The sequence below is a fragment of the Electrona antarctica genome (genome assembly GCF_951216825.1).
Source record: "Electrona antarctica genome assembly, contig: scaffold_25, whole genome shotgun sequence".
Classification (NCBI taxonomy): Eukaryota; Metazoa; Chordata; class Actinopteri; order Myctophiformes; family Myctophidae; genus Electrona; species Electrona antarctica.
The window spans coordinates 9618432-9631122 of NW_027637034.1; the positions used below are offsets into that span (position 1 = coordinate 9618432).

The 12691-nt window shown below is 43.3% G+C and overlaps 1 protein-coding gene and 2 long non-coding RNA genes across 3 annotated transcripts; all 3 read left to right on the top strand.

The window, feature by feature from the left end:
* Nucleotides 1-4872: 4872 nt before the first annotated feature.
* LOC306919484 lies at nucleotides 4873-5814 on the top strand. The gene is made up of 3 exons (XR_013789550.1): nucleotides 4873-5001; nucleotides 5081-5148; nucleotides 5352-5814. It is a non-coding gene; the product is annotated as an uncharacterized lncRNA (long non-coding RNA).
* Nucleotides 5815-6345: 531 nt separating this feature from the next.
* Nucleotides 6346-9425, top strand: LOC306919272 (putative nuclease HARBI1; the record flags this gene model as incomplete). The annotated part of the gene is made up of 3 exons (XM_079532085.1): nucleotides 6346-6743; nucleotides 8480-9282; nucleotides 9403-9425. 3 exons carry the CDS (start codon nucleotides 6346-6348, stop codon nucleotides 9423-9425), a joined length of 1224 nt encoding a protein of 407 aa, XP_079388211.1.
* Nucleotides 9426-9760: 335 nt separating this feature from the next.
* Nucleotides 9761-11954, top strand: LOC306919290. Its single transcript, XR_013789499.1, has 4 exons — nucleotides 9761-11016; nucleotides 11259-11500; nucleotides 11642-11774; nucleotides 11917-11954. It is a non-coding gene; the product is annotated as an uncharacterized lncRNA (long non-coding RNA).
* Nucleotides 11955-12691: the final 737 nt, after the last annotated feature.

A 12691-nucleotide genomic window follows, 5' to 3' on the forward strand; every position in this document is an offset into this window, starting at 1 on the left:
TTTGATTGATTGTGCCAAAAAAAGGAAAGAGCTGTGCGTGCGTGCGTGCGTGCAAATCAGAAAAGTTTAGGCTACAGACAAAGGAGTTGGGAGTTTGGGAGCAGCTAGCCTTCTATATAATGCTGCGCACATATTAGCCTATATATATTTTAAAAATACCCAGCATAATTTTTGGGAAGGCTAAGCCTGGCCTAGCCTTACATACCCGCCGCCTATGATCGATGTCATTTATATATATTTGATTTATTGTGCCAGCAGAAAGGTCCGTAGCAGCAGCACGGTTTATATATACACCATAGGATAGATCAAGTCATGTGACACATCACCGCCACAAATAGTGCTACAGCGTTATCTAAAATGCACTTCCGCATACCTCACCGTCAGTTACTTGGATATTTTCTCCCTCTCCACGAGAGAGGGAGAGAGAGAGAGGGAGAGAGAAACAAGAGAGCCGTGATGCGTGGAAATCAGTTCCACTGGTCGCGTGCAGACAAGTTTACAAAGAAGGACGGACAGAACTGTTCTTCTGACTGACAAAACATTTAGAAGTTCGGGACGTCTATCGGGTTGGACTGATTTCAAACACTTTTTATTTGGCATTGCGCTGATTCGCGCTGATGTACAACTTTGTATTGAGACAATAAAGACATTTCAGGCCTACATGGTAATATTCGTTCAAAAACTATAGCCTACGGTACAAAATAAATGTAGGATGTAGCATTTATTCATATTATACACAAGTCATTTCATTGAAAACAGCCTTTGACTAGGAAAGAGGTCCACAGCTCAGGGTATATTGAAAACGGCCTGGGAAAAGAAAATCGCATCGGCAAACACACCATATTTCACCATATTTTTGATGCGCTGATATATTAAATGAATATGCGCGACATAGTCACAATGCTATAAACTTTATTATTCCAACATAATTATGCTAAAAATGGCGTGTATAGTCAACATGTATTTATATCTATTGAGCTATGCGCTTGGTGGAAACAATACCACACACCATATTTCTTTTTCCGTTTCGAGAAATAAAGTCAGACATCGTTATTTCTGCAAACCGCATATAACAAATATAACATCTAAAACAACATTTAGTTTATGTAAGTTTGTAATGTAAGTTTGCCTACATGTGGAAGTAGTTGGAATGCAAATGACACATTAGCTTGAACAATGCCCGTCTCCAGCCGGGAGGAAGGTGTGAACAGCACTGCTTGTGGGGGAGAAAGGGTGAGGGCTCTAAGAGCGGTCCCACGGACCGAAAAAGAGCAGACATTTTAGTAGAATTATGTCTAAAATCATATTTCCAAAACGTTTCAGATGAAAAAAAAAAACAGAGATGGTTTGAATCGAACATTTAGAAAAAGTCATGCAAGGGGAACTTTCTCAGGACTTCATGGGCAAAGAAAATCCACTTCAAAATTTCAAAATCGGTCAGCCTGACCGCTCCGACGCGCTAGTGTTAAGTCGTTTTAAACCCTTGGTGAGCATACAGACCCCCACAATATGTAACTGTTTTTAGATAGTTTAGAAATTTGTCTTATCGTTTTATTTGTAAACCTATGTAATGTATATCTTTTGTTTTTCTTTTCCTGATCTTCTGATGTATTGTGATGTTTTTACTCGACGACACTGAAAATGAGTTTGATTACTCAGTGTAATTTCGAGAATAAACAAAACTTGAATGAATGAAAAATGAGCTCACTGGGAGGATCAAATTAAACAGCTGTATGTTCGTAGGGAGGTAAATAGACAAGGACAATATTATAGATTATTATACTGCTCCTATATTTCAAAACAAATATGGGTAAATTCTCCTTCTACAGCACGGCCACCCAGGCGTGGAATGCCCTGATCCCTTTCCTCAAAAAATGCAGATCACTTACATCTTTTAAAACAGGCCTGAAAGTCCACCTTTCAGCAGGCCCAATGTAGAGGAAATGATCACTTCTCCTTTAAACTGGTGACCACCCCCCCTCCCAACTTTCTCCCTCTTTGTACATTTAGTGTTTTATTATTTCCTGTAATGATATATTTTGTTGTTGTTTTTGATGATATTGAATTTTTGTTGAGGGGCGCTAGCTCCTCCTACTGGGCTTTGTCTTTGTGTCAACACAAACATGATGATTTGATTGGCTGATCATCATCCGATAGCGATGATTTGATTGGCTGATGTACATATTGAGGATAAAATTGTGAGGGCAGAAAAGTGAAGACGCTTAACGTGATTGACCGGAATTACATTTGTGATGATTTGATTGGCTGAGCATGGAATGTGATGTATGATGTGATAAGAGCGCCCCTCACTTCACACAAAGGGTGATTTTTGTTGTTCTGCTATTATGAATTGATTACATAGGGCCTGAATGGAAACAAGACCGCAAGGACTTTGTTTTTGTGTTCTCCCTTTGGAATCAGTGTTTGACTGAACTCTGTTGCTGTTTTACATTCATGTCTGATAAACTATTAAATTAATCCTGTCAATAGAGGCCTCCATTCTCCTGATCTTTTGTTTTTCTCCTCATGTTAAACCTTAAAGGAGCATTCAGTGATTTGGGTGATTTGGAAAACCACCCAGTCCGCCCCGGTAACAAAATGTGCACATGCACGCACTACAGTGGGGGGAAGTGCAACAGGCCAACAGCACGTGCACCAAGGCCCGCCCCCACTCGATCATGTTTGGAGGAAGGCCCCTCTCATCCTGATTGGATGAAGGCTTTGCCACACGCAACCAAAACTGAAACTAGGGTTTTTTTACCCCAGGGGCTCACTGGGGACAGGGAGGAACTCCTTATATGGTCAGCACACTCTATAGTAGGGAGGATTATCCAAAACAAAAGAAAAAATAAGTGATATTTGAATGAAGTGAAATCACTGAATATACCTTTTAAAGGACAACTTTGGATTTTTTTTCAACCAAGGTTCATGTTTTAGGTTATTAGAGAAGGTAAAAGATGAGTGTTAGTCTATATATATTTTCATTTGCTGCTTTATTTCGTTTAAACAGTTTTAGCGTTTTTAGGCAAGGGGCGGGGGCATTCGAACAAGTGAGTAAATGTATTTGTTTTACCAAATTGTACAGCGATTTCTTAATTATTGTTTTCTATAGTCCTACTAGACCCCAGGAAATGACATCTGACCACAAAAGATCACGGGATCTATTGAATGTGAAGAGGGAGGTGACAAACTGACATTTTGGAAAACAGTGGATTTTATTCCAAATACTATAGGGATTCACAGTTAATGAAATGTTAGCCCATGTCCAAATATAAACGGCTTCGATGTAGTCTTTTCATTTTAAAACATCGGCTAATACCAATATTGCATTTTAAGGCCAACATCGGCCCATACCGTTTTGCTGACCGATGAACACCTTGGAGGCCCAGGGCGGAGTTCTCCGTCCAAGTTCAAGGTCATGGTCAAGTGCCCAACGGAGATTGATAAATAGGACGGAGACACCCGCTTCGATCGGGATCAGTGTATTGAAACGGGGAAAATCAGGTGCAATCAGGCCTTTCAATAGACTGAGTAGACGTCTACCCGTCTACTCAGGTGCTCAGTAGGTTGATTCCTTCCGATTGTGTCGGTTGATCTGTGCAGTTTAATGCATCGCATGCAGCTACTGGAGCGGTGCCGTGTCGTTAGTCAGAAGGTTCCTTGTTCCGAAATTACTATCCCTATCTCTAATCCTAACCTAAACATAACCGCAAGCACGGGAGCAGTGCATCTCTAATCCTAACCTAAACATAACCGCAAGCACGGGAGCAGTGCATGTTCGATGTTACGGCTGCATTGAAAGGAATGATCACCTACTGAGCTCCAGTAGCTGCATGCGATGCATTAAACTGCACAGATCAACCGACACAATCGGAAGGAATCAACCTACTGAGCACCTGAGTAGACGGGTAGACGTCTACTCAGTCTATTGAAAGGCCTGATTGCACCTGATTTTCCCCGTTTCAATACACTGATCCCATTCGAAGCGGGAGACGGAGATTAATGATAACAAAACCGGTCACATCGCTCTAGAGCCTTGGAGCGCTTGTTGCCCGATCCGATGACGTGTCAAAAAGTGACACGTCATCGAAAATGTCCCCTGACTGTTTAGCTGACGAAAACGAAAATCTTAAAACGATCATAACTCCCGATCTAAATCATCCCGTCTAATTCTTAAAAAATATCCTGTGTTTGACGGCCTTCCGTGGTCCAGTCGCTAGTCGTGATAGATTTATTATTACCTCCCGTTGTTGTCGATCGACTCTAGAGTGGTGTGGCTATTGTTAGCTGCTACACAGACATGCACACCAGCTTCCGGTGCGCCGGTAAAAGTGGTCCGTGCGCTATAAATGATGGGCACATGGATGAAATGGATTAAATAGTTCCGGGCCTCCAAGGTGATTTATTTAATTGCCCACCGCTAGATAAAATACTTTGGACGTTTTGAAAATGTATTGTTAACAATGTGTGTGAAAAATGTCTTGAATTAAAAAATAAAGTAAGTAAAACAATGTTGAGTGTTCAACAGTCTGGCTGAACCTCTACCTAACCCAACTCCTGTCACATCTACAACACTTTGTTTGAAGTCAAAGCCCAAGACGTTTCTGTTTACTGCTGCTTTTTGCTGATGTTTATGGATTTTCCGTTTTATTTTTATTTTATTCTTATTTTTCTATTCTAAACCAATAGTTTTCATTGTATTCAAATGTCCTTTTATTGTGAATGCATCACCCTTTACATTGCTCTTAATGTTGTGTGTGTAAAGCACACTGCGCACACTGCGGACCCCGGAGCGAAATGGAGGAAAAGCTTTTAATTTGAAAGACTATGTGGGCCAACAGGAAGCTTGCTCCCTCACCTGAGCCAAACTGACACAGATAAAAGACAGCCCAACATCAGAGAGGAAATGTTTGTTCCTCACCATGCTTCTCTCAAACAAAGAGGATTGAAAGCTAAGCCTAACCTCGTCAACAGGATGAAATGGAACACCAAAAGGATCAAGTGAGTGCAGAGAAATTAAATAACAAATCAAATGGAAATGGAACTTTCAGATTTTAATTTGTTGATTCATTGGTTTTAGTGACTCTCCTGGAGAATGACATGGTCGAGGGACATCATGAGTTAGCACCTAGCTGGAGAGGGAACAAGGTGAATGTCAATTTTTATGGTTATTTGTTTGTGGTATTGTTGTGGGATTTTATTGTTGTAGTTGGTGGTTTGTTTATATGGTATTATGGTTTGATATATATACCTTTTTAATTGGTTTATTTGTAAATTGTATTTGTTTATGTCTGCTTATATTGATTATGTGTGCCTTATATTGATTATACGTTTTGTGCTTGTGTTTTTAGTTTTCACGTTGATTTAATAAGGAAACTTCACATCATCAGTCGGCCTTCAACCTCTTTATCCAGCCGGGTACGCTACAGTGAAAACTTGACCCAACATGGCCCCCCCACCTCCCCTGCAAGACAACTACATTGCCCCAGTCTCAGATTCTGAGGCCTGTACACCAGAAATCGGCCTACTCCACTCTGTCAGCCTGTATCACAGTGGTGGTCTGATGGATGATCCCTTCAACACACAAACACAACAAATGCACAATTGAACATTACACACACACCTCCAGAAACAAAATAAAGGTTCATACAGAGGAATGTGAACTGTGGACATTTACACATTTATTTTTTGAAAAATGGTTTAAAGGGTTTTCAAGTGCCATGTGTCCATGCATATGAATTACGGTTGATAAGGTTTATGCAAGGTCCCTTTCATGAAGGTTTCATACAGTTTTAATACTGTGGTTTTGGAGGTTTTATGCAATGTGGTGATTTCATTGAAGGGTTTGTTCAGTGATACTGCACTGAGGTTTCATTGGTTCACCTTTATGGTCATTTTCAGTCCTTTTCTGTGCTATATGTCCAAACTATAAAATGCCAGAAATAAGTGTTGGGGTACATGGGTCTGATCTAGACCAGGAACTGGATGAACAAATAGAAAATGTCAGCAAGGAAATTCAGGACTTGGATGGATGCCCTCCAAAGGGAAAAGGAACCTGAGGAAAGACAGAAAGTAAAGGATGCCATTTATGATAAAGAACAAACATTAAAAGCTCTCAAAGGTGCCGTTCACACCTATCAGACGGCTGTCTTATCAAAGTCTTGTCGTCTCATCTGTCTTATCGTTTTGCCGCATCAGTTTCCCACAATGCTTTGCGGGTGTGGGCGGTGCGAGGGCGGTGCGAGGACATGCGGAAACAGATCCACGTGTTGCTTGTTGTGCTTACGCTGTTTAGCTGCCGGAGACAGTAGTTTGTTGGTTGTGTGTGTGGTGACTTCCGACAAAATGGTTTTTTGGAGGAGAAAGAGGGCTCTTGTCCTGGCGATATTGGTGGCGAGGAGAAAGAGGGAGAGGGAGATGCGCCAGAGAGAGATTGTGGCCAGGAGATTGAGGCAGGAGGAGGAGGAGAGAATGCGAGCGAGGGAGATTCAAATGGCCCCGCTGGTCTGTAGAAGGAGGCGAGTTTGGGTCCATCCGATCTTCCAAGTTCGGAAACAACTCGGGGACGGCCACCAGCTTTATTGGGAGCTACGGAGGGATGAAAGTCGTTTCCACCAGGAATTCAGGATGTCTATCCACCAGTTCGATTTCCTGCTGGCGAGGGTGACTCCAGAAATCCAGAAGCAGGACACATTCTTCAGGGAAGCTATACCTCCCGCTGTACGTCTTGCTATCTGTTTACGGTAACTACTACAGTAACTATTTTACGTTCATTTTGTTCATTACCCACCTAGTAAATGCATCGTTAGCTCGAAAACTCGCCAATCAGCTAACGTGTGCAGCAAGGAATGCCAGGTTGACTTAAATATGTTACTGTAAGCTGGAAAACAGCACCAGGAATGTAAATGGATGTGAGGATGAAAGATAATATTATATATATATATGCTTAGTGGTCTACTAAAGGCTGCTGGTGTTTGAGATCATGCAAGAGAGAGCACCAAATACTTTCCAGCTCTGTTCAACTGGCTTTTTATAGCTTACCTACTGTAAAGCAGCGGGTCTTAAACTTTTTCATGTCAAACTCCACATTAATATGATTTTCTGCCGAGGATCCCCATGTGAAAAGATGTGTTGGGAACCCCCTGGTCCAGTGCGTCATGACGCACTGGGCACCCATGCAAGGACCAGGGCACCAATGCAAGTAGCCCAAGATTAGACTTTTCGATTCGGACGATATCACAATCTTGGGCTACCATGCAAGATTTGTGTTACAAAAATGAAAACAAAAAGCAAATCAACAAGCTTGTCACAAAGCAATGGGTTGTGAGCTAGTAGATCGCCTCTTTTCAAATCGCTGGGTTAAAGGCGTTCAAGTGATTCTGATGCTATATTAACACCTTTTGCAACACACTTCTCACTTTGAGAACCACCACTGTAAAAGCAGTAATCCAATTTCAATTCAAAGGAGATGTATTGGCATGAGAAAACAAACGTTTACATTGCCAAAGCCAGTGTCACAATACACTAAAAAAAGTTGAAAATGGGGAAAGTATTGTATGCAGTTGGATGAGGTGCAGCATTTTGCAAACAGAGCTATGCCACTTTGTATCGTTATGTTAGAACATGGTATAAAGCTTTTTGAAACAAACAGCAATTATTTTGCAGTCACTTGAGTTAGGGTTAGGGTTAGGGTTAACCCTAACACAAATGACATTTATTCTCAGGACTATTGAAATAGTATGCAGACTCTGATTTAAGATCTGTTTAAATCCAAAGTTAAGCATTTGAATAGGAAGGAAGACACTGGAGCATCACAGACAGTTCAAGCCCTTTTTTAATGCACACACAGGGTGCAGGTAAAAATTGACAACGTTTCGAAGTATAGGGCACATCTTTGTCAGGTCATGACGAAGATGTGACCTATACATATGAACGAAATGTTCTCGAACTGTCTGTGATGCTCCAGTGTCTTCCTTCCTATTCGTCCCCCTTCTGCTTAAACATTTGAATGTCGTGGGAAAAATGAAACTGTCATATTATAGATGCATTATGTATAAACTGAATATGAATATATATATATATGTATGTATGTATGTATAGTGGCGCGCTATGAGCTTGTAGATCTGCTATTTGTATGTATGTATGTATGTATGTATGTATGTATGTATGTATGTATGTATGTATATATATATATATATATAATTTATTATTATAACGTTTTTAATACAGAAATGTTGACCATCTGATGTGACCATGTTGCTGTGGGCTACTTTTGAACAAATGATTTCATCATTCAGCCATGTCATTGTTCTCCAGAGGCACTATTAAAGCAATGCCATTATACATCCGGTATATATGGATGCTAAGGTTCTGTAATATTATGAATGCAGAGCTAACATTATCTTATCAACCTCACTTGTAACATGTCAGTTCAGATTGTGTGTTAACGTTGTGATTATTGTCTCTACCTATTTTACAGATATCTTGCCACTGGTCACAACTACCTGGCCATCTCCACCAGTTACCGAGTTGGCCGCTCCACTGTGTGTGGCATTGTGCCCACTGTGGCAGCTGCCATCTGGAACACAATGGCTGAGGACTTCATGCCTGTGCCAAAGAAGGATGATTGGAAAGCTATATCCGATGTATTTGGTGAGAAGTGGCACTTTCCTCACTGTTTGGGTGCCATAGATGGCAAACACATTGCCATCAAGGCACCCGACAGATCAGGATCGCTCTTCCACAACTACAAAGGCCACTTTTCAATTGTCCTGCTGGCTGTGGTGGATGCTATTGGCCTGTTCCGTGTGGTGGACGTAGGTGCGTATGGGGGTGGCAGTGACGGTGGGGTACTTGCGGTGTCTCATTTTGGGCGGGCTCTGACGAGGGGTACACTGGACCTTCCCGATGATGCCCCGCTCCAAAATGCTGAGTACCTGGGGCCACTTCCGTACGCGTTTGTGGCGGATTTGGCTTTCCCTCTGCGCCAGAACCTGCTTCGCCCATACACACGTCAGTCTCTCCGCACGGACTCCCACCGCATCTACAACTACCGGCTGTCCCGTGCACGGCATGTTGTGGAGAGTGCCTTTGGTGTGCTGGTGACAAAGTTCAGGGTGTACCACGGAGTCATCGAGCTCACCCCTGACCACGCTGAGAAGGTTGTGAAGGCTACCACCGTCCTCCACAACTTCATCAAATGGGGCCAGCAGGACGCAGCCCACATGCCTCCAGTGGAGCCTTCCCATGCTGCAGGGGGAGGAGTCAGGAGGAACTTTGATGGTCTCCAAGTGCAAAAAAACTTTCAGGGAGTACTTTAACTCTCCAGCCGGTGCGGTGCCGTGGCAGGATCGCCATTTGTAATCCCCTGTGTCTTTTTTTTTGTTTTTGTTTATTTTTTAGTGAACGGATTCCAAAGAACCTGAGAGCGATGCCGTCCAGGGTCACCCATGGCGGTAAGGTCAAGGGGGAGGTTTCATTTTCTTCTTTTTTTGTCCTTTTTAGTTAGAAGATTGTGAGTTCCAAAGAACCTGAGAGCGATGCCGTCCAGGGTCACCCATGGCGGTAAGGTCAAGGGGGAGGTTCCATTTTCTTATTTTTTGCCCTTTTTAGTTAGAAGATTGTGAGTTCCAAAGAACCTGAGAGCGATGCCGTCCAGGGTCACCCATGGCGGTAAGGTCAAGGGGGAGGTTCCATTTTCTTCTTTTTTGCCCTTTTTAGTTAGAAGATTGTGAGTTCCAAAGAACCTGAGAGCGATGCCGTCCAGGGTCACCCATGGCGGTAAGGTCAAGGGGGAGGTTCCATTTTCTTCTTTTTTGTCCTTTTTAGTTAGGAGAAGATTGTGAGTTCCAACGAACCTGAGAGCGATGCCGTCCAGGGTCACCCATGGCGGTAAGGTCAAGGGGGAGGTTCCACTTTCTTCTCCATTTAATTTGTCTTCTCCTTGGATCGTCACCTTGTAGTGGTGGAGAAGCTTGTGAGTTCCAATGAACCTGAGAGCTATGCCGTCGGGAGCTTTGCTCCTGGTAGGGTCACCCATGGCGGAAAGCTCAAGGGGGAGGTTCCAGACGAAGTGCGATCCAACAAACACCTCTACGGAGGACCAGACACATGCTGACTTTCCAGGGGCATCACAACAGCTGGGAATGAGGATCTGAAGGCTGCAGCAGCATTGAGCCCCGACTATTCTTGGACTCTATGCGACTGGATCCTGACCCACATCTGTTAATGACTGCTTGATGGCTGTCTGTGTGCCCGTCTCCCCATGTGATGCAAACGCAAAGGTATCCTCCCGAAAGTGAATGTACACATGACATCCCTCATTTCAACTGACAGTGGATGACCACCACAAATGAGCTTGACATCCTGGGTGTCAAAATAGACCAAAAGCTGTCTTGGTTGACAACACCTGACCAAAATCTCCATCCGGCCCGGTCAGAAGCTAACAGCACTGAGGACAGTGGCCATGCAGTAAACTCACCCCCAGAGCCGAGCAACTGTCTACAAGCTACAGGTCCACAGTGTCATGGAGTACGCCTCACTCAGCTGGATGAGTGCTCCACCTACAAATCTCAGTCTACTTGAAAATATTCAGAGGAAGGCTCTCAAAATAATTTGAGTTGACCAGGAGGACACTGCCAGTACAACACTCTCCATCAGCCAACACGTTGCTGCTGCTACAGTCCTTTACAAAATGCCCCCCCGCCCTAGGGACCTCCAGGACATGCTCCCTCCACCATACATCAGATGGCGAAACACCCACCTTATATGGCACAGCTCCAACACACCCCCCTAGGCTCCAATACACGCACATTGGACAGAACCTTTCTCCACACAGCTGTCTGTGGGTGGAACAGCCTACCAGAGCATGTACTTGACTCCATCACAGCCAATGGCCTTCAAGCCTTTAAACGCGGAGTTCATAGACACCCCTCACACTGATTGTTGAGCTGCAGTGAACCGTAGGATTGACCAATGGAAATATATATGCAGTGACAGATGACACTATGATCCCAGGTAAATGTCCCTGTGAAGCAGTAGTAACATGTAATAATATGCATTTTCAATCTCCCCACTATCATTATTGAACACACTTGAGCTTGGACATATACTGTCTTTGCTTAATGTCCACCTATCACTGAAATCAGTATACACATGCAGAGGTTCACTGAGTTTATATATACCTGAACTAAGTTGTTACATGTCATTTCTGATTGTGTGTTAACATTGTGATTGATTTTTGTCTTCCTCTTATCCAGACACCATGCCACTGGTAATTAATATATCACTACATTTGCAAAAGCGTCCACATACCAAAGTCCCTCATCACAGCTGATTTGACACGAGAAGTTGATGATCAGTCTACAGTGAGCAGTGTCCCCATGAGCAAGTAACACATGTAGGAGCTACACACTATTCCTCCTACTTCCCCAGCTGACCTACGTCACGCTGGCAAACCAAAGGATTCCTAGTGCAGCTACAAAATAAACTATCATCCGAGGTAACGTCCCTGTTAAAGCATTAGTAACATGTAATAATCTGTATTCTCCGATTCCCCACTGTCATTGCTCAGTGCAAACATTGCTCAAACTGTGAGCTTGTACATCTGCTGTCTTTGATTCATGTCCACCTATCTCTGCAGAATGTTGAAGGAGTCAGTGGAGGAGTACCTGGCCCTGCAGGAAGTGCTGTGCCAAGTGGATAAGATGTAGGCCAAGCTGCTCAAAGATGAGGCCTTCCTGGAGGGACCAGACCACCTAATCTCTAGAGCAAAGGTCAGGAAATTATGTGTCTGCCTGTGTAGCTCTGTTAGTAAGATTGGATATACTGCTGTGGTTGGATACCACCTCCCCAGCCACTGCAGATATGCTACTGTATGTCCTGAGATTATAAAAATATGTGTGAACATGTGTGCAGGTACTCTGACCACACCCAGCTGCAGACGCCAGCGGACGGTGCAGGAGGCCATCCAGGGCAAGCTGTCTGACCTGGACCAGTGGATCTCCCACTACCAGACGGCCTTCTCCAGGCTCTCTGACCTGGACCAGTGGAACTCCCAGTACCAGACAGCCTTATCTAGCCTACAGGCTACAAAGCTGGCCATGCGTCGGTGAGATACAGTGATACTGTGCTGTCATATGTGCACTCCTTGCAAATTAACCCATTAAGACTTCAGCTCGATTCTACAAAATGTTTTCTAAATCATGACAGTTTTCTGAAAAACCTATGTTTCTATGTCAGTGGTCCTGAAACTATTTCATGTCAACGACCCCTAGAATTATAAGTATTTGGCCACCGACCCCCATCTCAAAATAGGTTGTTCCACGAACCCCCCAGAAGCAAACATTTGAGTTAAAAACATTTGCTCTGAAAGTTCCAAATTTGCACCACATTTTCACAAATTCTCAAAAACAGCAGATCAACAAGCTTGTAGCACAGCACCAAGTGCCTCGTTATGAGCTTGTAGATCTGCTATTTTTCAATAGTTAACCCATTCAGGCCTGACCTCAAAATTTTAAAAAGATATTCTAAATCCTCCAGTTTTCTGAAATAAATATTTTCACGATTTTTCAAAAATAGCAGACCTACAAGCTCGTAGCGTGCCACTCGGTGGCACGCTATGAGCTTGTAGATCTGCTATTTTTCAATAGCTAAATTATAACATAATGTTTAAAACACCAAAAGGGGTTCC